The sequence below is a fragment of the Syzygium oleosum genome, unplaced genomic scaffold, assembly GCF_021117445.2.
Source record: "Syzygium oleosum isolate NSW1041296 unplaced genomic scaffold, Sole_v2.1 Sole_v2.42, whole genome shotgun sequence".
Classification (NCBI taxonomy): domain Eukaryota; kingdom Viridiplantae; phylum Streptophyta; class Magnoliopsida; order Myrtales; family Myrtaceae; genus Syzygium; species Syzygium oleosum.
This window is the reverse complement of record NW_026607526.1, coordinates 1,744,038-1,768,729: the sequence shown is the minus strand read 5'-3', so window position 1 is coordinate 1,768,729 and position 24,692 is coordinate 1,744,038. Positions and strand designations below refer to the sequence as shown.

The window sequence follows — 24,692 nt, the reverse complement described above, 5'->3', positions numbered from 1 at the left end:
GCATTTTGACTTAAAAAAAGCAGAAGAAAATACAGAAAAACATAGGAACTAAACAAAAGCATCATTTTCATTTTACCGTCACTAGTATTAGACTAATGGAAAATATTAACATGGCTTTTTTTAAAAATATTTTCTCTTTCATAAATGGCAATGATATGGCTAAATCATGAAAAGCTAAAACGACATCGTTTTAGTTTAAATCTAATTTTTAATACAAAATAAATTTAAAAAATAAGTTAAATTAAAGAAAAGGGAGAAACTAGGTCGTGAGGGCTGCAAGTCCCCGCCGCCACCGCCCCACCATCATTGGGAAGGGCCAGCGAAGGTGGGGGATGGCCAGCCCTTCCCGGCGATGCTGGGGCGGCGAGGGCTTGCAGCCCTCAACGTCCGGTTTCTCCCTCCTTTTTATAAAAAAAAATTAGCTTTTTTTTAATTTAATTTAAATAAATTTGTATTAAAAATCAAATTTGAACTAGAACGACGACGTTTTAGTCACGTAGGATAAAGAAAATAATAATAATAAGTCACATCAACATTTTCTATTAACCAAGTTGGACGGAATGAACAGAATGACTCGATTGAATCAATTTGACAAGTTTTAGGACTCAATTGCACTTTCGTAATAAGTTTTAGCACTTCCAGTACACTTATCTCTATTGTTTATCTACTAAAGTTGACGAGGAAATTTAAATTTTCTTAATATTATATCCTTTCTATGTACAACATAGACATTAAGATCCAACAATCATTAGATAGAATATATAGCAAAATAATTTTACAGCATGATTTTAATTGTTGTTTTCTCTTGCACACAGGTACCATGTGCATTTTTTTCGTATGGATACTAATTTTCTTATTATTGGCTTTTTGGTGTCCTTAAAAATGATGAATTTTCGTAAAATAAACTTAAAATACACCATTAACTAGAATTATTTCAATAGTGCTCTTTAGTATTTTTATCTCAGTCCAAAACAAAATATCTTTTATTATTTTACGTTTTTCTTTTAAGCTATTACGTGGTTCTCTTTCCTACAATTAATATGATAACACATATACATATTAATTATACCTTTAAATCAATCACGTTGACGCCCCTCCACTAAAATTCTAGCTCTGTCACTGGGTGTTGTCCATAAGTACTTTATCACCTTCCACAGGTCAATAGTTCCCTTTAAATTTTGATTTTTATCTAAAGAAAAATAATTAGTTTTGAGACTTTCATTAAAAAAAAAGAAGAAGAAGAGGTTGATATCATTAAAATCCCAAACTAGTAACCCATGACACATTTACCCCAACCTCACAAAAAAACCCCAAACTGATACTCCTGACCCAAAATTACCTTCCTTTAAAATGCGTACTTGTCAACACACGTGAATTTTCATATCGGATCTATCACGCTCCACGTAATGTGCCTTTTAACGGAATATTGAACGGAACGCCAATGAAACGCGGAATTTGGTAAGGGGTACCAATTTAAATTTTTTTTATAAGACGAAAATAGATAGGGGTAAATGTGTTATGGATATCAGTCTGAGATTTTTTATGAGCGAAAATTAGTTTTTGGTAACTGTGTTATTGTGCTACCAACTTAAAATTTTTAGTGAGACGAACATTAAATTTAAGGGTACCAATTTGGGATTTTTAGTAGTATTAATCAGAAAGCTAATCTAAGCCAAACCCTAGTGAGAGATCACCAAAAAGAAAACAAACATTATTTTTCATTTTGTTTACAGATTTTCCAGTTTGATTTTTTTTCTTTCATTCCTTTTTCTTCTTTTTGAAATCTTTAAAAAAATTAATGTGGTATACTAAGATAGAAAGGCCCTTAGCTTGCGTTCCGATTCACCGGGTATCTAGACCTTTTGCAATAAAATTCAAATATAAAAAATTCATTTGTTTTTTCTTGAATCTAGTTATTATGCCAAAATTAAATCCGGGGGTAACAAAAAAATAACACTTTTATCAAAATTTCACTAACAGGTGTCGAAAAATGGCTGTAACTTTTTTGTGGCACAAATTAATTTTTTTATTTTTCCTAACATCACTAGTAATAATTTGGGAAAAAGTCACATTTATCCTAAACTTCTTTTGTGACATCAAAAACCCCAAACTATGTCATATGAGGCATATTTACCCTAAACATTTCTTTTGACGTAAAAAAACCCCCAATTTGTACCAATGTAACACATTTACCCTCCGACAAGGTTCCATTAAATGATTTTTCAACTAAAACAATGTCGTTTTTATTTCACTTGAGTCACGTGGGCATCATGTCAATGCTTTTTATGGCAACCATGTAGACATATTTTCATCAATTCTCATTGACAGAACTTATATGTACAAGTTTGGGATTTTTAGTGTCACAGAAAAAAATTTAGGGTGAATGTGTTTTTTTTTTTTTTTCAGAAGATAAATATGTTACAGTGGGCATAGTTTAAGGTTTTCTGGTGGCTTTTGCCCTAAATTTTATGTATATTTTTTCTCTTTCTTTTTTTGTCTTAACATGAAAGTAAGGCTCGTATTTCTGTAAAAATTAGTTTTATTTTTATATAATTATTTTTTCTCTCCAAATTAGTTTTGTTTTTTAACTAAAGCAAAGGAAGAATTAGTTTGATAAAGGACTACCAATGTCAAAACAATTTATTGTTCATAAAGTTGTTTCCTTTACCTAATTAGTTCATTTTATTTTTTTCTTATCGAATCATAAAAATTATCGTTCTATATTGATATTTCTTTTTATTTTAATTTCTGTGTATCCGTTAGTCTTTTATCATAGTCCAATCAAACTACAGGGAAATCATTGCATTTCATTAGCGCCTCTAATAAAATAAGGAAACTAAAGATTTATCTTTGATAGAAGTACTTCGATTCTATCGTCAAATGACTTGAAAAAAAGTTGAAATTTTATTATGTGTAATAGATAATTAAAATTTTAGTGTGAGGTATTGACATAAAATTTAAGCAAAGACACATAACATGAGAGGACATTGGGCTGTTATTCTTCGTACCTTTGGTGATATGAAATTTCAACAAACTCATTCAGTTTCAAGAAAAATAATTACATTGAGATAATCTTTCACTGAAAAGAAGTTTAATTTTCTCCTTGGTGACACGCGGGATCATTCTAGTAAAATGAGAATGCGGGTGTCTTCATTTGAGTAAGAGAAAACGACACAAATGGTACATGAATTTTCGTTTAATATACAATATGTTCCTTGAATTTTTAATTTATTCAATGTGGTTCATGAACTGTAGCACAATGTATAATATGGTCGCTGAACTTTTAATTTGTTCAATGTGGTCCTTGGATTTTTTTATATATGTTTAGTTTAGTCTCTGAATTATATGAAAATGTTCAATATTGTCCCTAAAGTTGAATTAATGGAAGGACAATATTAAACATTTTCATATAGTCCAGGGATTAAGTTGAACACGTACCAAAAGTCCATGGACCATATTGAACAAATTAAAAGTTTATGAACCACATTACACATTGGGCTACAGTTCAGGGACCACATTGAATAAATTAAAAATTAAGGGAATATATTGCATATAAAACCAAAGTTCATTGACTATTTATGTTAGTATCCCTTTGAGTAAGTACTAATTCCAGGAATATCTATTCAACACTAGTTTGTGGGATTCTCAATTTCACCCGATTTTTTATTTTCTTACCCCAGCTTTTCAAAACCAATACATGCATCCCTTAATGTTGACTCCAGCCAATTTTCATCTAAATCAGAGTCACCATCATATTCTATTGGGATGAGTCTACTAAAGGTCTTAAAATTTATCATAAAAGTGCATTTGAGCCTTAAAACTTACAAAAAGTGCAATAAAGTCTTAAAACTTGTTAGATTGGTGCAATTAAGTTCTTTCGTTAATTTCGTCTAACTTGGCTAACGAAAAATACTGAAGAGGCTTTTATTAATATTTTCTCTCTCCTACGTGGTGATGACGTGGCTAAAACATGAAATATAAGGCTAAAATGATATTGTTTTGATCCAAATCCAATTTTTAATGCAAATTTTATTTCAATTAAATTAAAAATAAGCTTTTCTATATAGAGAGAGAAATGTGAGAAATCAGGTGTCACGCCCCGAACCCTAACGGGCTCGCGACACCCCTCGATGGTCGATCATTGAATGCGACGTCCCAGGCACGTCGCCGACCCAACCCAAACATCAGAGATTAGGCACGCGTGGAAACAAATAGAAACAACCTAGACAAATAATAAGGACAAGGGGTAACAGTAGCATGAAACAATAACTGTAATTCCTACTCTTGGCAGATACATACGACGCTCACAAAAAGATAATCCCAAGCTAGGCCACAACAACAGAACCACATTCCTCAAAAGAGACAATAGTTCACAAACTTAACTCCTCTACAAAAAGGAGAACTCAAAATACCAGGTACTTAACCCGTCTTCGATCTCCGAGATACCCTTGCAGCGTCTCCAATCACTCATGGTCGCGGATCTGAAATGGTTATATAATAACCGTAAGAACGAGTCTCAATAAGCAACCCCCTATACCCCACATAGGCCAATGCGTACTCAGACAAGTCGTACATGTAATTTACCCCATAACATATAAAATTCGCATCATTATACTTACCTTGCCATCAAGCCCATGTAAACTTTGCACGTTAGTCGTCACGTGATAATGCAATAATAGTAATTAAATAACACATCGCAATTGCTCAAACGCCAACCACACTTACACGCAATCCATCTTACTAATTCAACCACACATTCAACCAGTCAATTCAATCACATGCTCAACCAGCCAATTCAGTTACACTCAACCAGTCAATTCAATCACATACTCAACCAGTCAATTCAATCACACACTCAACCAGCCAATTCAGTCACACTCAACCAGCCAATTCAATCACACTCAATTCGCATGCATGGCCGAACATCTTTCTCACGACCCGCGCCACTGCGCCTCAGGTTCATTCTCATTGCCCGCGCCACTGCGCCTCAAGCCTAATCTCACAGCCCGCGTAAATACGCCTCAGGCTCAATTGGCACACCGGCCATTCATGCTTTCACACGGACCGCCGTCAACACGTTCCAAGTCCGTAGCCCTCCGATCAATCCGGGCTCAATTCTAATGACCGACGTAAACACGTCCCGGTCCAACACACCCTTAACGGGACACCGTCAACACGTCTCAAGCCCGCATCCATTTGGCATACCGGCCATTCATGCCTTCACATGGACCGCCGTCAACACGTCCCAACTCCGTAGCCCTCCGATCAATCCGGGTTTATCTCATGCACATGCAACACAACACAATTCGAAATTCTCACAAGTCGTTCCAATCAAACTCAAGGCATGCTCACCACAATATTCCACCAACCCGACCTTCAAGTCGGTCACATTCAGCTATCAATTCCACTCACAACCGCCACGATAAGCCAATCATTGACTCACCACAATAGCCACAAATATGCACCCACAATCATCCCAATTTCAAATCACAAGCTCACGATTCCGACATTCAAGTCAACACATTCAATTAATCCAATTCACCCACAAGCGTCACGACAATTCAGTCATGCTATTTATCTCAGTCAATCACTAAATTAGCCACACAATTACCGCCACAATAATTTACAAATTGAGCACAATCAGTCAAATTAGCCCACGCCTAATTTAATTCCTAACCCGGTACCAAGCACATCCTAAACAAGTCTAAAAATACCCATAGTACTAAATAAGGAATAGGAGGTCATTTACTTGGTTTTGGCCGGGAAAATCGGCTCGAGCCTAAAATGGCACAGGTGAACGGTGACAAACTAGGCGCGGGCGCGGGCCAACCGGTGCGTTGGCCGGCCAACACGAGCACGGTGGCCGATCTGCGTGCCTGGCGCGCGGGCGCGGTGGCCGAACGGCGTGCCAGGCGCACGGGCGAGCCCAGACGGGCAAGGCGTCGAGTGCGGGACGGGCGAGGTGCGGGCGGTGGCTGGGGAGCTCGGCGCGGCACGGGCTTGGCTTTGGGCTGCTCGGCAGCGGCCGGCCAACGGCGATGTGACAGCGGTTGGGCATTCCCGCGGCTGCACGGCGGCAAGTAGCCGGGCAAGGTCGGCCGGGAAGTACAGGTGGTGAGCGGACGGAGCGACGGCGGCAGCGAAACGGCGGCGCGGCGACGGCCCAGCAGGTGAGGGCGGCGGCCGAGGAGAGGACCCAAAACAGGGGAGGCGTCGGGGAGGAAGAAAAATAGGGGAAGGGAGGTGGTGGCAGCCAAGGGGGAGCGGCAGGGCCGCGGAGGTGGCTACGGGGAGAGACTGGGTGGCGGAGGCGGAGCGGCAGCGGCTGGAACGGCGGTTCGCGGCTGGAACGGCGGCTCGCAGCTGGAACGGCGGCTCGCGGCGGCGGCGAAGCCAAGGGCGAAACGGGGAAGGCGCCTGGGGAGATAGAAACGAGGGAAGAGGAGGTCACGCGGCGGTTGGAGGCGGCACATGCGGCGCCGCGGGTGGCCGGCGACGGAGGACGAGGCCGGCGGGCGGGCAGGCAACGCCCGGAGCCGCGGCGGGCGCGACGGCAAGTTGCTGCTCGTGTACGGCACGCAGGCGGGGGCCGGCAACGAGCGAAAGCGGGAGCCGAGCGGCGGTCGCGAGCGGCAAGCAGCGGCGCGGCTCGGTCGGGCGGCGGCGGCGCGAGCGGGCCGCGGGCGATGGCCCAGGCTAGTCCCGGCGGCGAGCGGCGTCGAGCCGGCAAGAACAGGAAGCAAGAGCAGCCGCGGGGAAGAAGAAGAAGAAGAAAAAGAAAAAGAAGAAAAGGAAGAGAGAGAGAGGAGAGTGGATAGGTCTGACTAGGGGAAAAAGGGGACAGACGTGGGCAGTGGGGAGGTGACCGGAGAGAGAGAGAGAGAGAGAGAGAGAGAGAGAGAGAGAGAGAGAGAAACCACAAAGTAAAACGTCATCGTCGCGATCCAACGACCCACGATCGAACTCGAAAACGATCTAACGGTCCACAAAAATCCTAATTGATATTTTAGGAAAAATGGCCAAAAGAAAATAACCCAAAACACACTACGAGGGGGGTCTACTAATCCAAATCCGCATCCGGTTAAAAATTCATTTTTCACTTATCCCAGGTAATCTCGAGACTGGCCACAATAATATCAACACCGTCCAATTAAATTCGTCCCGAAACTCCAAGAAATTGACACCAAAGTTTGGGCTCTAAATAACGGCCAAATTCGATCGAGTGTGATTCTAGCGAAATCTCAATTTTAAAATAATAACTGGGAGTGATCAGTTCCCGGGCGAGATTTTTACTATAAGCACACTGACGAATTACACGTTTTATAAATCCCAACTATGGGCCGAAATTCGGGATGTCACAACTCTTCCCCCCTTACAAAAATTTCGTCCTCGAAATTTACAATCCAACCCAACTATCCAAATAAATGGGGGTACTGGTGTCACATCAACTCTTTGCTTTCCCACGTCACACCTTCGGTCCCAAGGTGCTCCCAAATCATCTTGACCATCGGGATTGTCTTGTTTCGCAACACTCTTTCCATTTTATTCTCGATCCGAACTGGCTTTTTCACGTACGACACTCTGTCGTCCACGTCTATTTCCTCGTAATTCAGCACGTGGGTCGGGTCCGGTTCATACTTCCTTAGCATAGACACATGGAACACATTATGAACATGAGATAAATTTGGCGGTAGCGTGAGACGATAGGCCAAAGTGCCGATTCTCTCTAAGACCTCGAATGGACCCACGTATCTCGAGCTCAATTTTCCTTTCTTGCCAAACCGTGACAATCCTCTCATCTGCGACACTTTGAGGAAAACGTGGTCCTCCACTTGAAACTCCAAAGGCCTACGTCTCCGGTTCGCATAATTCTTTTGGCAGCCTTGAGCGGTCTTAAGCCTGTCCCGAATCACCTTGACCGTTTCGACTGACTGCTGAACCAACTCGGGACTCGTGATGCTCCTCTCACCAACTTTGTCTTAACAAACCAGTGTTCTGCAAACTCTGCCATATAACGCTTCCAACGGTGCCATTCTAATACTCTGCTGATAGCTATCGTTATAGGCAAACTCAACCAAATGTAACTGTTGTTCCCAATTGCCCCTAAAATCCAAAACACATGCTCGTAGCATATCTTCTAAAGTTCGAATCGTCCTCTCAGACTGACCATCCGTCTGTGGATGGTAGGCCATGCTAACTATAACTTTGTCCCTAATGCCGTCTGAAGACTTTTCCACAAAGCGGCGGTAAACTTAGGATCACGATCCGAAGTGATTGTCACTAGTACTCCGTGTAGACGAACTATCTGTTGCACGTACAGCTCTGCGTACCTCTCTAACGCGAAGTCCTTTCGCACTGCCAGAAAATGTGCTGATTTTGTCAACCGATCCACTATCACCCAAATCGAATCATGGCCCCTCTGGCTCCTCGGTAATTCAATGACGAAGTCCATCGTGATGTGTTCCCATTTCCACTCGGGGATTCCCAATGGCTGCAACATTCCACCCGGCTTGTAATGTTGCGCCTTCACTTGTTGGCACGTTAAATACTTAGCCATATGCTTAGCCACGTCCACTTTCACGCCGTTCCACCAATAATATTGTCGCAAGTTCTGATACATTTTCGTACTACCCGGGTGAATACTGTAATTGCTACGGTGTGCTTTAGACAAAATCTCTTCCTTCAGTTCTGTATCACTGGGTACACATAACCAACCACGGAACTTCAGAATCCCATCCTCGGATACCTGAAAATCCGATTTCCTTTTTGTGACCTCCATACCCAAAATCTTCTGAATCTCCGGGTCCGTCGATTGTGAAGTCTTAATCTTAGTCTGTATTTCCGGTTTAATCCTCAATGCTACAAGCAGACTCGAGACATGACTCACTTCAAACTTAAATTCCGTTTCCTTCTTTAGCAAACGCGTCCACGGTGTCGCTAACGTTAAAAACCTTTCTACGAAACGTCTGTAATAACCTTCCAAACCCAAGAAATTCCGAACCTCGATTACCATTGTCGGTATTGGCCAATTCATGATGGCCTCAATCTTCATTGGGTCCACTGCAATTCCTTCCCCGGGTATCTCATGTCCTAAGAATGCCACTCGATGAAGCCAGAATTCACACTTATTAAACTTAGCGTAGAGTGCATGTTCCCTTGATGTCCGTAGAACCTTTTTCCAAATGTAACTCACACTCGGCGGAACTCTTTGAGTATACTAGGATATCATCTATAAACACAATTACAAACTGATCCAGAAATTTCTTGAACACTCAATTCATTAAATCCATAAAGGCTGCAGGGGCATTCGTCAGTCCAAACGGCATCACCGTAAACTCATAGTGTCCATACTTCGTCCTAAATGCCGACTTCGGCACGTCCTCCTTCTTGATCCTCAATTGGTAATAGCCAGTCCTCAAATCGATCTTAGAAAACACTGACGCCCCTTGTAATTGATCGAACATGTCATCAATCCTTGGCAACGGGTACTTATTCTTAATGATCACCTGGTTCAGTTGTCTGTAATCAATGCACAACCTCAACGACCTATCCTTCTTCCTCACGAATAATACTGACGCTCCCCATGGAGACGCACCCGGACGAATGAAACCTTTATCCAATAACTCTTATATTTGAACTTTTAATTCCTTCAATTCTGACAACGACATCTTATAGGGCGCTTTCGAGATCGGTTCTGTCTCTAGGGCTAACTCAATCACGAATTCCACTTCTCTATCAGGTGGCAGTCCCGGCAATTCCAAGGAAAAGACATCGGGAAGATTACACACCTCGGCTATGTCCTTTAGCCTTGGTTCCTCAACTAACTAGTCAACCATAAAATAATTATCTTTCTATACCTCAAAGATAAAGCTCAATCCATCCAATTTCAATCCAACAGTCTCCCAAAAACAAATCACATCGGTTCTTTACAAAATTTGAAATTTCCAAGCAACACTCATCCTTCCAAACCCGTCCAAGAATATCATCAGTAATCCATAAATCCTTAAACCGATTGCGCCTATTCACCATAAAATTGATTATAAGTCTTTCATGACTACTCAAGCGATAACTTCAAAATCATCTCCTATTGCACCCAATATCATCTCATAACTCATCTAGACTTTTAAGGCACATCCTTCACTTCCTTCTCAGCCACAACATACACTTTTCCTTACATCCTTAGCCGATTCTGATTAATCTGCGAGGCAGCCCTCGCTTAATGTCTTACCTGCGGTTGCTGCGATTGCATTAGTGGTCTACCCTGTCGGTTCAGCAATTTCCCACTTGGTGACCTTGCTGTCCACATCCACAACATGCTCCACTTCTACCTTGGCAATGGCCATTCCTATGCCTCTTTCCACAAGACCGACATGCGGCATTGGAGTAGTAATTCGGCTTTCCAGAGTTCTTTCTTACTAGAGGGACAAATCTTCGATTCTCTGTCATAGGCTTCTTTCCAAAGTTCCTATTGTCCCTAGCCGGCGCATACCGCGATCCAGAAATGGCAGCCCTTTCACTCATATCCATGTCAACCATAGAGCTCTCTCGTACAACTCATTGTAATCCCTTAAAACTCAAAAGTACTAACTGATTGCGGAATTCCGATTCCAATCCATCCCGAAACCTCCTTGTCCTATCCACATGGTCCTTGACCATCCTTGGTGTGTACTTTGACAACCTTACAAACTTGACCTCGTACTGATCGACTGACATCCGATTTTAGCGAAACCGAAGAAACTCTGTCTTTTTCTGTTCTCGTACACTCTTCGAAAAGTACTTCCCATTGAAAGCCTCGACCAAAGCACTCCAATACTTCAAAGCCCTTTTCCAACTCTTATATCCAAAGTGATGTAGCCTCAGGGTCACTTTTCCCATCGAACCTTGCAGGTTTAAATTTCAAAAATTTTCTAACCAGCTGACGCATCTATCTGACTGCATTAACTTGCCATTGACCTTGATTCCCGACATTTCCATTATGCCCATGATTAACGTCATTTCCATTAGCGGTGGCAACATCGGCCTCAACATCAGTAGCAACAGTCGCACTTCGCTCCTCAGTCTACCTTCCCATTAAAATTCCAACTTCCTCGAGTGCCCTCAAAATTCCATTCATTATGGGATCCTCTGCAACTCCAACTTGCGGACCTACACGACCTCGACCTCTTCCTCGACTACTCATACTCACAGGGTTCACACCACCCACTTACCTGCTATAATTCCCCTCGGGAATTAAAGACCTAGGCCAACTATACCAGTCACAAGCCCTAGACAGTGAATCACCACAATTTAATTAGCAGATAGTCAATCACAAACAACACCCAACCACAACCAATAGGGTTCGTGCACTTACCTCAAGTCCGGACGCACTTGCATCTCACGTAATATTGCATAAAAATCACTCAGCAATCATAATCAAACAGTTTGGGTAACGCATGGCCAACAAGTCTCCCTAACTGGCTACCCCAAAGTCATCACTCCTTATCACTCCAGGCTTCGACCATCTTGGTTCGAGCTGACCTTGCTCTGATACCAAATCAACCGGGATGTCACGCCCCGAACCCTAACGGGCTCGCGACACCCCTCGATGGTCGATCATTGAATGCGACGTCCCAGGCACGTCGCCGACCCAACCCAAACATCAGAGATTAGGCACGCGCGGAAACAAATAGAAACAACCCAGACAAATAATAAAGACAAGGGGTAGCAGTAGCACGAAACAATAACTGTAATTCCTACTCTTGGCAGATACATACAACGCTCACAAAAAGACAATCCCAAGCTAGGCCACAACAACATAACCACATTCCTCAAAAGAGACAATAGTTCACAAACTTAACTCCTCTACAAAAAGGGGAACTCAAAATACCGGGTACTTAACCAGTCCTCGATCTCCGAGATACCCTTGCAGCGTCTCCAATCACTCATGGTCGCGGATCTGAAATGGTTATATAATAACCGTGAGAACGAGTCTCAATAAGCAACCCCCTATACCCCACATAGGCCAATGCGTACTCAGACAAGTCGTATATGAAATTTACCCCATAACATATAAAATTCGCATCATTATACTTACCTTGCCATCAAGCCCATGTAAACTCTGCACGTTAGTCGTCACGTGATAATGCAATAATAATAATTAAATAACACATCGCAATTGCTCAAACGCTGACCACACTTGCACGCAATCCATCTTACTAATTCAACCACACATTCAACCAGTCAATTCAATCACACACTCAACCAGCCAATTCAGTCACACTCAATCAGTCAATTCAATCACACACTCAACCAGCCAATTCAGTCACACTCAACTAGTCAATTCAATCACTTTCAATTTGCATGCATGGCCGAACATCTTTCGCACGACCCGCGCCACTGCGCCTCAGGTCCATTCTCATTGCCCGCGCCACTGCGCCTCAAGCCTAATCTCACAGCCCGCGTAAATACGCCTCAGGCTCAATTGGCACACCGGCCATTCATGCTTTCACACGGACCACCGTCAACACGTCCCAAGTCCGTAGCCCTCCGATCAATCCGGGCTCAATTCTAATGACCGACGTAAACACGTCCCGGTCCAACACACCCTTAACGGGCCACCGTCAACACGTCTCAAGCCCGCATCCATTTGGCACACCGGCCATTCATGCCTTCACATGGACCGCCGTCAACACGTCCCAACTCCGTAGCCCTCCGATCAATCCGAGCTTATCTCATGCACATGCACCACAACACAATTCGAAATTCTCACAAGTCGTTCCAATCAAACTCAAGGCATGCTCACCACAATATTCCACCAACCCGACCTTCAAGTCGGTCACATTCAGCTATCAATTCCACTCACAACCGCCACGATAAGCCAATCATTGACTCACCACAATAGCCACAAATATGCACCCACAATCATCCCAATTTCAAATCACAAGCTCACGATTCCGACATTCAAGTCAACACATTCAATTAATCCAATTCACCCACAAGCGTCACGACAATTCAGTCATGCTATTTATCTCAGTCAATCACTAAATTAGCCACACAATTACCGCCACAATAATTTACAAATTGAGCACAATCAGTCAAATTAGCCCACGCCTAATTTAATTCCTAACCCGGTACCAAGCACATCCTAAACAAGTCTAAAAATACCCATAGTACTAAATAAGGAATAGGAGGTCATTTACTTGGTTTTGGCCAGGAGAAAATCGGCTCGAGCCTAAAATGGCCTGGGTGAACAGTGACAAACTAGGCGCGGGCGCGGGCCAACCGGTGCGTTGGCCGGCCAACACGAGCACGGTGGCCGATCTGCGTGCCTCAGCGCGCGGCGCGGTGGCCGAACAGCGTGCCGGGGCGCACGGGCGAGCCGGGACGGGCAAGGCGTCGAGCCGGACGGCGAGGTGCCGGGCGGTGGCACAGGCGAGCTCGGCCACTTTGCTGGCCGGCTCAGCTGCTCGGCCACGATCAGCTAACGGCGATGGCGCCGGTTGCTAGCTGTTCCGCGAGCACGGCGGCCGCAAGTAGCCGGCAAGGTCGCCTGGGGCCGGGGTGGTGGCGGGATGGAGCGGCGGCGCGACCAGGAACTAGCGATGCGCGGCGGTTGGGTGAGGCGGCGCCGGGAGAACCCAAAACAGGGGAGGCGTCGGGGAGGAAGAAAAACAGGGGAATGGAGGTGGTGGCGGCCAAGGGGGAGCGGCAGGGCCGCAGAGGTGGCTAAGGGGAGAGACTGGGTGGCGAAGCGGCGGCGGTTGGAGCGGCGGCTCGCGGCGGCGAAGCCAAGGGCCGAAACAGGGGGAAGGCGCGGGGAGATAGAAATAGGGGAAGAGAGGGAGGTCACGCGGCGGTCGGAGGCGGCACAGCGGCGCCGCGGGTGGCCGGGCAATGGAGGACAGGCAGCGGACGGGTGGGCAACGCCGAGCCGCGGCGGACGCGAGCGGCAAGTTCTTTGCTCGCGTGTAGCGCGAGCGGCGAGGCCCGGCGGCAGTGAGCGAGGGCCGGCCAGCGTCGGCGCGGCTCGGTCGGGCGACAGCGGCGCAAGGCGGGCGGCGATGGGCGATGGTGGCTTTGGTCCGACGCGGCGAGTAGTGTCGAGCAGCAAGAACGGGGAAGCAAGAGCGCCAGCGGGGAAGAAGAAGAAGAAAAAGATGAAAAAGAAAAAGAAGAAAAGGAAGAGAGAGAGAGGAGCATGGATAGGCCTGACTAGGGGAAAAAGGGCACAGATGTGCGCAGGGGGAGGTGACCGGAGAGAGAGAGAGAGAGAGAGAGAGAGAGAGCCACAAAGTAAAACGTCATCGTCGCGATCCAATTGCCTACGATCGAACTCGAAAACGATCTAACGATCCACAAAAATCCTAATTGATATTTTAAGAAAAATGGCCAAAAGAAAATAACCCAAAACACATTACGAGAGAGGTTTACTAGTCCAAATCCGCACCCGGTCAAAAATTCACTTTTCACATATCCCAGGTAATCTCGAGACTGGCCACAATCATATCAACACCGTCCAATTAAATTCGTCCCGAAACTCCAAGAAATTCGACACCAAAGTTTGGGCTCTAAATAACGGCCAAATTCGATCGAGTGCGATTCTAGTGAAATCTCAATTTTAAAATAATAACCGGGAGTGATCAGTTCCCGGGCGAAATTTTTACTATAAGCACACTGACGAATTACACGTTTTATAAATCCCAACTATGGGCCGAAATTCGGGATGTCACACCAGGCGGTGAAGCCCTTGTCACTGCTGCCCCACCATCACCGGAAAGGACCGGCGAGGATGGGGGATGGCCTGTAGGGGTCGCCGGGCCCCGGCCAGTGACCGACAACCCTCGCCTAAATCGGGCCAAGGTCACCGACCCTCACCCAAATCTAGCTGAGGGCCACCATTGGCGACCAATCCCTGCTAGCGGCGACCCTCGCCTGGTGTTAGTGAGGGTTGCCGACCATAACCAACCCTCGCTAGCATTTTCCGGCACTGGTGGGCGGCAGCGGCAAGGAGTATATATGCACTAATTTATTGCCCATTATTCTTTTTTTTCTTTTTTTTTAATAACAAGGAGTATCCAAATATTGCAGCTTGACTAGTCCCTACGGATACATACAATCCATCCCGTCCTCTCTCTTTGTTATTTTATTATTTAATTGTAACTCATTTGTACTTAAAAAACATTTTTTTATTTTAGTATAATAACACAATTTACAAATTTTCTTATATTAATCAATAGACAGAAGTTTCTATAAATCATATTTATTCATTTCAAAGGTAGTATAACATTGCACCATCTCGGCGAGGTCGATCTCAAAGACAAGACTCGAAAGCCAAAAGTGGCTCCGCGGTGATGTCGTTCATGCAAGTTTTCATCGATTGGGAGGAGACTCCGACCGTACATGTGTTCAAAGCCGACATTCTTGGATTGAGCAAAGAGAAGGTGAAAGGTCGAGCAGAGAAGTATTCTTCAGATCAATGGAAAGAGATCCGGGAGAGACACGACAGAGTGGCTCTGGAAGACGCACATTTAGCTTCTGCTCGTTAAGGTGCCAGAGGAGGAGGTACGGAGAGCTGCCTGCTGTCATCCACAGCGTGTCGAACTAGAGAAAAAAGGCATTGGCTAATGATCCATTATCCACTTCTTCTCACTTATACCCACCCCACCTTCCTCCATAGTAATGAAAATGCAATGATGAAACAATTTTCTTTCTCAAGTTTCATTTTCATTCCATCTCATTCTAATTCACCAAGCATTGGCAAGAAAGAGAATCATGATCATAATTTCACCCAGCTGGTTTTACTCCCGATAACCAAACAAGCCTTTAATGATTTGAAACTCTCCGCATCAGTAGGGATTTTGAAATGGTAAACAAACTGATACCATATTTGTCAAAGACATCCAAGATTTGTGTATTTCTGCTATAATTTGAAAGGTTGGGAAGAACTTCAAGGACCAAATTTTTCATTAAATTAGCCATATGTTATGCTCTCTCTCTCTCTCTCTCTCTCTCTCTGCCCACTGGCCAGTGAAAACCTACCTGAAAGTTCCATCTCCATATGGTATTTACATATACATAAACCATTGACCTAAAACGCCAGTTCCACCATGTGCTCCTAGGCTGCTACATTATGCTGAAGCTTCTTCCCTAATAACAGGCGAGAAGCTGCTGATGATATGTCTACTCTTGTCCCCCCAGCACAAACCCATGAGATCTTCCAGTCACCAACTTCCATTCAGATTTCGTCTGTTCTGAATTCCCTGTAGCCGCAAGCCAAACTTAACCCGGCAAGCTCTTCCTTTCATAGAACACCTTTCCCTCGCAGGCTCAACGCACGCTTCCCGCTCTGAACCTGGATACTAGAATTCTCTGCTCTCCATTCACATTTACTCAAGGAGTCGAATAACAAATGATTCTGCTAAAAACAGCAGGCACTCATAAATGATTGGATTGGGATAAGCCATATTAGGTTAAAGGTGAGAAGTTGACCAAGGATCAACAGAATTGTGCACCGATGTCCCATACCAACGCAAAAAGCTCAAGCTGAACAAAAGTCACCTAAAACAACCTATTTGTGATCTTAAACCAAGATGAAGATGCCAAAATCAATAACCACGTACAATCATTACTAGATCCTTTCTATCCAGCTTGCCCTCTCTGCCATCTGTGTTTTGAGATAGATGTCCCTTTTGGTAGTTATTGTGTCAATGCTTTCATTTGAGTAGAGGGGCATCCATGTCATCTGGGGTGTGTCATACGCATTACATCAGCAAAAAAAAAACGATTGAAATGTTCTAGATAAAAATGTGAGTCCCAGGAAAATGGAACTGATAATTTCGAGCTCAACGCACGCTTCCCGCTCTGAACGAGAATATACTAGAATTCCCTGCTCTCCATTCACTCTCTCCATTCATATTTACTCACGGAGTCAAATTACAAAAGATTCTGCCAAAAACAGCGGGCACTCAGAAATGATTGGATTGGGATAAGCCATATTAGGTTAAAGGGCAGAAGCAGACCTAGGGTCAACAATACTGTGCACTGATGTCCAATACCAACTCATAAAGCTCAAGCTGAACAAACATTACCTAAAAACAACCTATTTATGATCTTAAACCAAGATGAAATAAGAAGCCCAAATCAATAACCACTTACAATCATTACTGGATCCTTTCTAACCAGCTTGCCCTCTGTGCCATCTGTTTTGAGATAAATGTCCCTCTTGGTAGTTATTGTGAGGATGCTTTCATTTGAGTAGAGGGGCATCCATGTCATCTGGGGTGTGTCATACGCATTACATCAGCAAGAAAACAATTGAAATGTTCTCGATACAAATGTGAGTCCCAGGACAATGGAACTGATGATTTCGAGTTCCCCAACTGTAATAAACTCATGCACTCTGGGCTAGTTTAAAGACTAAAATCTGTATAGTGTTGCCTCTCAGATTAATCTGAACCTAAGAAACAATTCCATGAAGAAGAGTCTGTATGAAACATACAAGGCTCATAGTCTTTCTCCGCAGGTGAGGAGTAAAACATCGGTAAATGGGTGCTTTCCTTAACTACTCTCTGAGCTTGAGCAAAAGAGGTGAACTTCTTACAGTCAAATGAATTGTAAATTTGGGTACTATAGACACCTATTTGTGATGATAAATCTCTCATTCGGTATTGTTACCTTGCCCAAGCATGTCTTGCACTAAATGCAGTATAATGCAGTAATTGTATCTACATCTCCTGCATGACATGCCAGACAACCAGCTGTGTGGGGGGTTCGTTCACATGTGAGAGCTACCAACCGTGCCCCTAAATTGTGCTTATGTATACCGTCTAAGAATTGGAGATGCCTTTGAGACAAGAAAATTCCTTGCAGTGCCTCCAGATTATCCAGATATCTTTGGAGTTAGATCAATCCAAATTTACAGGAAATGACTAAGTCGCCAGTTGAATGAGAAAGACTGGATGGATTGGTGAGAGAGGAAGGAATATGAGGATCTGATGACCTGAGAGGTCGTGCAAGGACGCTTGTTTATGGCACTTGGTTCCACTTTTGATAGATGGAGGACTCAAAAAACTATTGGTGTCAAATTTTCAAATTGCAGCTCCAGCAACTGTGGCACCAGTTTGCCACTCAATTTTGCAGTGGACTTCAATGATGTCACCCTCCACAGCTGTATGGTTTTGATTGTGTCCGAAGAGCCACGTAAATAACTGAATGTCCACTCCAGGAGCACAGGACCTCAACTGTTTATTGAACGCTCCATCGCGAGCTTTAATGCATCCTGTACTTGCTGTGTGCTTTCTGCCTCGCATTCACTAACATGCAGCACTTCCAAGGAGGTTAACTCCATGAGGCCTTCAATATCAGAAATCATCCTGCATCTTTGGACAACTAGGACATTCAACATCTTCAAGTTTGATATATTGGGCAATCCACCAAGTGAATCACAGTCCGACAAAATCAAACTTCGTAAATCTGTTAATTGGCCAAGCCCAGTGAGATTACGTATTTCACAGCGCGTTATATTCAAGATTTCCAGAGCAATTAGTCCTTGAAGCCCCTTAATCTCTTCTACCGCAGATTCAATGAGATTTAGTTCTGATAGTTTTTTCAGATGGTGAACTGCTGGCAATTGTCTCCAAGATGAACATCGTCGAATAGATAAAACGGACAATGACGAGGGAAGTTCCGGCACATTTTCAAGATTCACACCAGATAGAACTAGCTTCTTAAGATGTGTACATGAAAGGGAACCATGTCCAAGTTGCAGTTCACTGACTCGAGAATGAGACAACTCTAACATCTTCAGTTTTGGAAGTACTATGGGCACAACTAAGAGATCATTCGATCTGGATTTTGGCTCCATCCGTGTTGAGGGATGTATGAGTTCCTTAGGATCTTTATCACCCAGACATATCTCCTCCAACTTCACTAAATCTTTCAGATCTGGCAAGGCCTCCATCCTTTCAGAACTCACACGTAGACAAGTTAAACTGGAGGGAAGCTCCGGCAGCGCTTGAATCTCGTTGCACCAAAGTAAATCAAGAGTCTGAAGACAAGAAAGACTTCCAATTTCCGAAGGAATGCCAGAAATACTGGAATGTCCCAATCTCAGTATCCTCAGACGATCTAGACTCTTAATAGCAGTTGGAACGGCTCCCTTCAAACTCCTACAATGGGAAGCATGTAACTCTTCAAGGTTGACCAAATTTCCAATTTCTCTAGGCAATTCTCCAATGAAGCAAGAATCCATTTTTAACACTTTTAAACGCCCCAAGCAAGTAATTAAATTGGGCAATTCAGATATGCCTGTCCCTGTTATATCCAACTCCTCTAATGAGTTTCCCAAATTGCAAATTGAATCCGAAAGTCTTCCTATCCAACGACAATCCTTCAGAGACAGGATCCGAAGTTTCCCCAGCTTTTCAACTGAGGCAGGGATTCGAGTAATTTTTGCTTTTTCCAGTGAGAGTTCTAAAAGAGCTGTCAAGCCACGAACTGAATCAGGCAGGCGACTTAGTTGGAGACAGTTGGAGGCACTAAAAACCTCAAGTTTCTCCATGTAACCCATTGACACAGGAATTTCTTGTACCGAAGTCCCATCAATATGGAGCTCCTTGAGAGCTTTCATGTGACCCAGTTCAATTGGCAACATATTGAGTTCATCGCAGAACCTCAAATTTAAGGAAGTTAAGCGTTTTAGATGACGGATGGAAGGGTCTAACTTGATTAGTCGAGAACATCGTTCGAGAATCAATATCTCCAAGTCTGGGAAAGAGGACAAGTCAGGGCTTATCAATAGGTCAGCACAACCAGTAAGATTCAAGACTTTTAACTGTGGCATCTGCAAAAATAACACACAAACATTACTCCTACTCTGAACAAATCTTTAAAGGAAATAAAGTCTGAGGCTCTGTGTTTTGAAGAAAAACAATTTTCGAAAATATGTTTTCCAATCTTACAATCCTGGCATAGTTCAGGAAGATTTCTCATTGAAAATGTTTTCATAGTCAAAGAAGATGCTTATTTAGATTCTGAAGAATGACTTGCCCTTTCAACAACCACAAAATCATTCCCCTTAACTCACTCAACCTAAGATTCCACCACCACCATCGTCCACACAACCTCTAATTGTTGTTGGCAGGCAACCAATTATTTCCTTAAGTATTTCAAAAGTAATATTCAGTTCTTACATTCCATATGCCGGAAAGTGTCGCATCTTAAATCAGTCTTCATAAAGAGCTTTCTGCTGAAAACTTATTCATCAGGGAAACATTTTAATGAAATAAACAAAGCTTAATCTACCTTGATTTCACTCCAGCCTCCCCAATCTTCAGTGACTTTGCTCCATGAAAGATCAAGAACGACTAATTTCTCGACATGAAAATTAGTAGCTTCAAAATCTCTGGTGCATCCTTGCCACTGGAGCCACTTTAAATTTGGAAGAACATCGGCAAAATCACCAGCAACTTTTGCACAATCCAAGATAAGAAACCTTATGTTTGGCATGCCCTTAAAATCTTCTGCAACAAAGTTGAGGTGGCCTGTCCCCTATAATGGAAAAAGTATCAAGTGGAGAAAAAATGAGAAGAGCCAAATAAGTCAACATTAAAGAGAAAGGACAAATTCTCAACACTCCAAGGCTCGAGAACAGGGTAAGGCACACATTCCGCTATAGAATTACACAAGATACTGTACCTCCGTCTTCTCTGTATTCCAGGCCAATTCCAAATTACATAACCTGCCTCGCGTTCCTGGATCTAGATCATCCTCTTTTCGTATGATTTGTTGGCCAAACTCCCTTAACAACCTGTGCATCCCTAGTTCATGATTTTTTCCAATTTTTACCAGGGACATGACATGGAGTGCAGCAACTCCGTCGAAGGGGGGAAATTTTGGATTATGCCACATAAATGAAGCAATTCGACAATCCACATCAGCAGGGAGGCATGCAATATCAAGAAATATCTCTCTTTGCTCTTTGCTCAATTCTTCATAACTAACTTTCAAAATCTTTTCAATATCCAGGCCAAATTGCAAAATTAGCTCCTTAAGTGCAGTCCATTCTTCTACTACTTTTCTGGACAAAAGTGAACCAATTACTTCGATAAGTAATGGGATCCCATTCACAGAGTTGACTATACCCTTTGCAATTTCATCAAAAGCTGGAACTGAAAGATTTCTTCGCAGTGCATGCTTTCTGAAAAGCTCAAGAGCTTGATCATTATTCATCACGTTGATACCGTAAACATAAGCCAACCCTCGAGATATGAACTCTGGAATAACAGACACGATACTGGTGGTGACAATTATCCTAGATCCATAACCAAACCAATCAAGCTTCTCTCCAACAATTTCATGGAGATGTGACCGTGCCACCACATCATCCAGAACAATTAGGACTTTCAAATTCCGTAATATTCCTTTAAAAAAATCGATTCCTTTCGCAACTTGATCAACTTCATATTCTCGGTTTAGGATATCAGACATCAACTTGCTTTGCAAAAGCCGAACACCTCCAAGTTGTTTCGCTGTTGCCCCAATATCTGCAAGGAAACTACAACTGTCGAACTGAGAGGAAATTTGCTCATAAATGACCTTGGCAAGAGTCGTCTTGCCGACCCCACCCTTCCCCCAGATTCCAACTATTCGTACATCACTGACTTCTAAATCAAGTAAATCCATCATTTCCTCCACTTGTCTGTTAACTCCCACGGGATATTCGATAGCGACATGTGCGCTCTCCCTATATGAGTTGCCAATAAGTACCACTGGTTCTTTTGCTTCGTCTTTCTCTCGAACCTCCTACAATAGCAAAAAAATTGTAAACAAGAAAGCTGCTGCGGGAAGTGAAAAAGTGAAACAATTGTACTTGATTTTCCTTTTGTTTCTTGCTGCACTTCAGAAACAACACAGAAAACCACTACCCATATCCTAGTAAATGATCCCACCTACGTTGATACAACACTTCGACCGTTCAACAAGTTAGGATATAGCATTGAATGGAATGTAATCAACCTTCGGATGATTAAACTCCATTTGCAATATTATCCCAATCTCTCTAGAGATAAAAAAAAAAATCATCAAAAATCATGACTGATTACTTCCATTACTGGATCTCTAAGGTAAGGTTGTTTGCCATGCCATGCATACTCCTACATATAGGACTAGTGTGAATAGTCTTACATCTCATAATTAAGCTGAACGCTCTACCAAGGAAATATACTCGAGCAATTTCCGTGATCAACTACTGACGATTAGAACCGAGAGTCACATGAGTTTATTCGCATGCACACAGTTTACCTTCAGCATTACCACGATATCTTCAACTACTTGTCTGATAATGTGAGACGGCCTGCAGCAGAAGTGAACTGTTTCAGTTAGAAAAGAAAGGCCGCGAGTTTAACATTTGAAAATTAGTATCTGACAAAGCAACAACCACTCCTATTGAACTGCGGATCAACTATTTGAAGTTTCTTTCTACTTAAAGTGCAACATCAAAAACAAAGAAATCAGTTTGTTCTATTGGAGTTTAGCATTGCTATTCTAGAAAATGATTCATGAGTTGCAAGCCTTCCTGTAATAACATCTGGCCCTTTTACCTGCTAGATCTCGTGTCCCATCCACGTAATGAACCAACCTCTGCAAGAGCTTCTTCCCACGCACTTACTTCCTTGGACCCGTATCCAACCCTGTGCTCCAATAGGGCATCGTGGTACAGACGGGTTTTAAGCTTAACATCCTGAGGTTCCACATCGTAGAATACGGGGATGATCGTTTTCCTGCCATCCGACTTATCGTTGTTCTTCACCATTGCCGCAAGCTCCCGGAGACACCACGCACTGTAAGCGTAGCTTCTGGAGAAGATGGGGATGTAGATCTTGGCTCTGTCGATTGCTCTCAGCAGCTCCTGGCCAATATCTCCACCGGGTGGAAGATCTTCGTTGTCTTTGAAGAAGCAGATTCCGCCATCAGCCAAGCTATGGCAAAGGAAGTCGACGAACACAGAGCGAGTGTCGGCTCCTCTGAAACTCAAATACACATCGGCATAGTCGGTACCCAAGGCGACGTCTCCGCCCTTTGCTTCTGCATCTGCTGAGTCCTTCCCCTTCTTCATTGCGATATTATCCCAATCCCTCTAGAGATACAAAAACCATAAAATAATCATGACTAATTCCTTCCGTGTCCGGACCTCTAAGGCAAATTTTGTTTCACATGCCATGAATCTCCGATATATAAGACGAGCGTGCATAGTCTTACATCTCATACGTAAGGTGAACACTCCACCAAGGAAATATATTCAAGCAATTCCCATGATCAACTACTGATAATTAGAAATAAGAGCTACTTAAGAGATTATTCACGTGTACATGGTTTACCTTCAGATTGATCACGATTCCTGTGACTTCTCTGACAATGTGAGACGGCCTGCAACAGAAGTAAGCCGTTTCAGTTAGAAAAGAAAGGGCGCGGGTTTTAACATTTGGGCTGATACTATATGACAAAGGAATAATCAATCCTATTGAAACTGCGGATCAACTATTTAAAGTTTATTTCTACTTAATGCGCGAAGGAGTCACATTGTTCTATTGGAGTTTAGCATTGCTATTCTAGAAAACGATTCGTGAGTTGCAAACCCTCCTGTCATAAATTCTGGGCCTTTCACCTGCTAGATCCCGTTTCCCATCCGCGTAATGAAGCAACCTCTTTAAGAGCACCTTCCCACGCCCTTACTTGCTCGAACCCGAATATCCTCTCGAGCCCCACTAGTGCATCGCGGTACCGAGGGGTTTCAAGCCTAACATCACGAGGTTCCACGTCGTAGAATATGGGGATGATCATTTTCCCACCACCCGATTTGACCTTGCTTTCCACCATTGCCGCAAGCTGCCGGAGATACCACGTACTGGTAGCGTAGTTTTTGGAGAAGATGGGGATGCAGATTTTCGCGCCGTCGATTGCTCTCAGAAGATGCCGGGCAGCTTCATCGCCGAGTCGAAGTTCATCGTCGGCGTCTATGAAGACGCGGATTCCAGCATCAACCAAGCTCTGGTACAGGAAGTCCACGAATACAGAGCGAGTGTCGGCTCCTCTGAAACTCAGGTACACATCGTCGCAGTCGCTGCTACCCGAGGCGGCGTCTCTGCCAGTCGCTGCTTCATCTGCTGAGTACACCGCCTTCTTCATTGCAGGATCAGAATGAGAAGGATGGCAAGCGACCTGGGGCGAGCCGGTGAGCCGGTGGAGGGGGAAGTTGGTCTTGGCCTTGGGGCCGCGGAGCTCGCGGGCGGCCGCGTCGTAGGCGCGGGCTGCTTCCTCGGCGGTATCGAAGGTGCCGAGCCACATTCGACTCTTCTTCCCCGGGTCTCGGATCTCGGCGGCGTATCTGCCCCAGGGCCGCTTCCGGACGCCGCGGAACAGGTGCTCCCGGGCGGAGTCCGGGGTATTCCGCGTCGTGGGGATCGGATCTGCGGTCGTCGCGGCGGTTCCGGTCTCGGGCATGGATGGGGGAGAGAGAGAAAGATCAACAAGCAAACTTTTTCCTTCTTTCTCCATCTCGGGAACGGTGTTGGAGCAGAAGGTGGAGGAGGAAGAGATGGGCGGCCCTGAAAGGCAAAAACTTTCAGCGGGAAATTCCGGCAAAGTCTCGACCTCCGACGGACGGTCAGTTCCGGGGCTCTCCATGTCCGCGTCCACGGAGTTTCTCTTCCTTCTCT

The 24,692-nt window shown here is 44.0% G+C and overlaps 2 protein-coding genes across 2 annotated transcripts in view; both read right to left on the bottom strand.

Moving 5' to 3' along the window:
• Nucleotides 1-17,003: 17,003 nt before the first annotated feature.
• LOC115664149 (disease resistance protein L6-like) lies at nucleotides 17,004-24,675 on the bottom strand. The gene is made up of 7 exons (XM_056306277.1): nucleotides 23,642-24,675; nucleotides 23,355-23,403; nucleotides 22,578-23,113; nucleotides 22,279-22,330; nucleotides 20,674-21,780; nucleotides 20,281-20,526; nucleotides 17,004-19,819 (listed from the first exon to the last, which is right to left on the bottom strand). The coding sequence occupies exons 1-7, from the start codon at nucleotides 24,658-24,660 to the stop codon at nucleotides 18,215-18,217; spliced, it is 4,614 nt and encodes a 1,537-aa protein (XP_056162252.1). The 5' UTR covers nucleotides 24,661-24,675; the 3' UTR covers nucleotides 17,004-18,214.
• The window catches only part of LOC130136164 (disease resistance protein L6-like), a 35,950-nt gene continuing 34,661 nt past the window's right edge, over nucleotides 23,404-24,692 (bottom strand). Inside the window, exon 2 of the mRNA XM_056306294.1 lies at nucleotides 23,404-23,503. The gene's annotated coding sequence lies outside the window, so the exon portion shown is untranslated. The remainder of the gene's footprint in view (nucleotides 23,504-24,692) is intronic.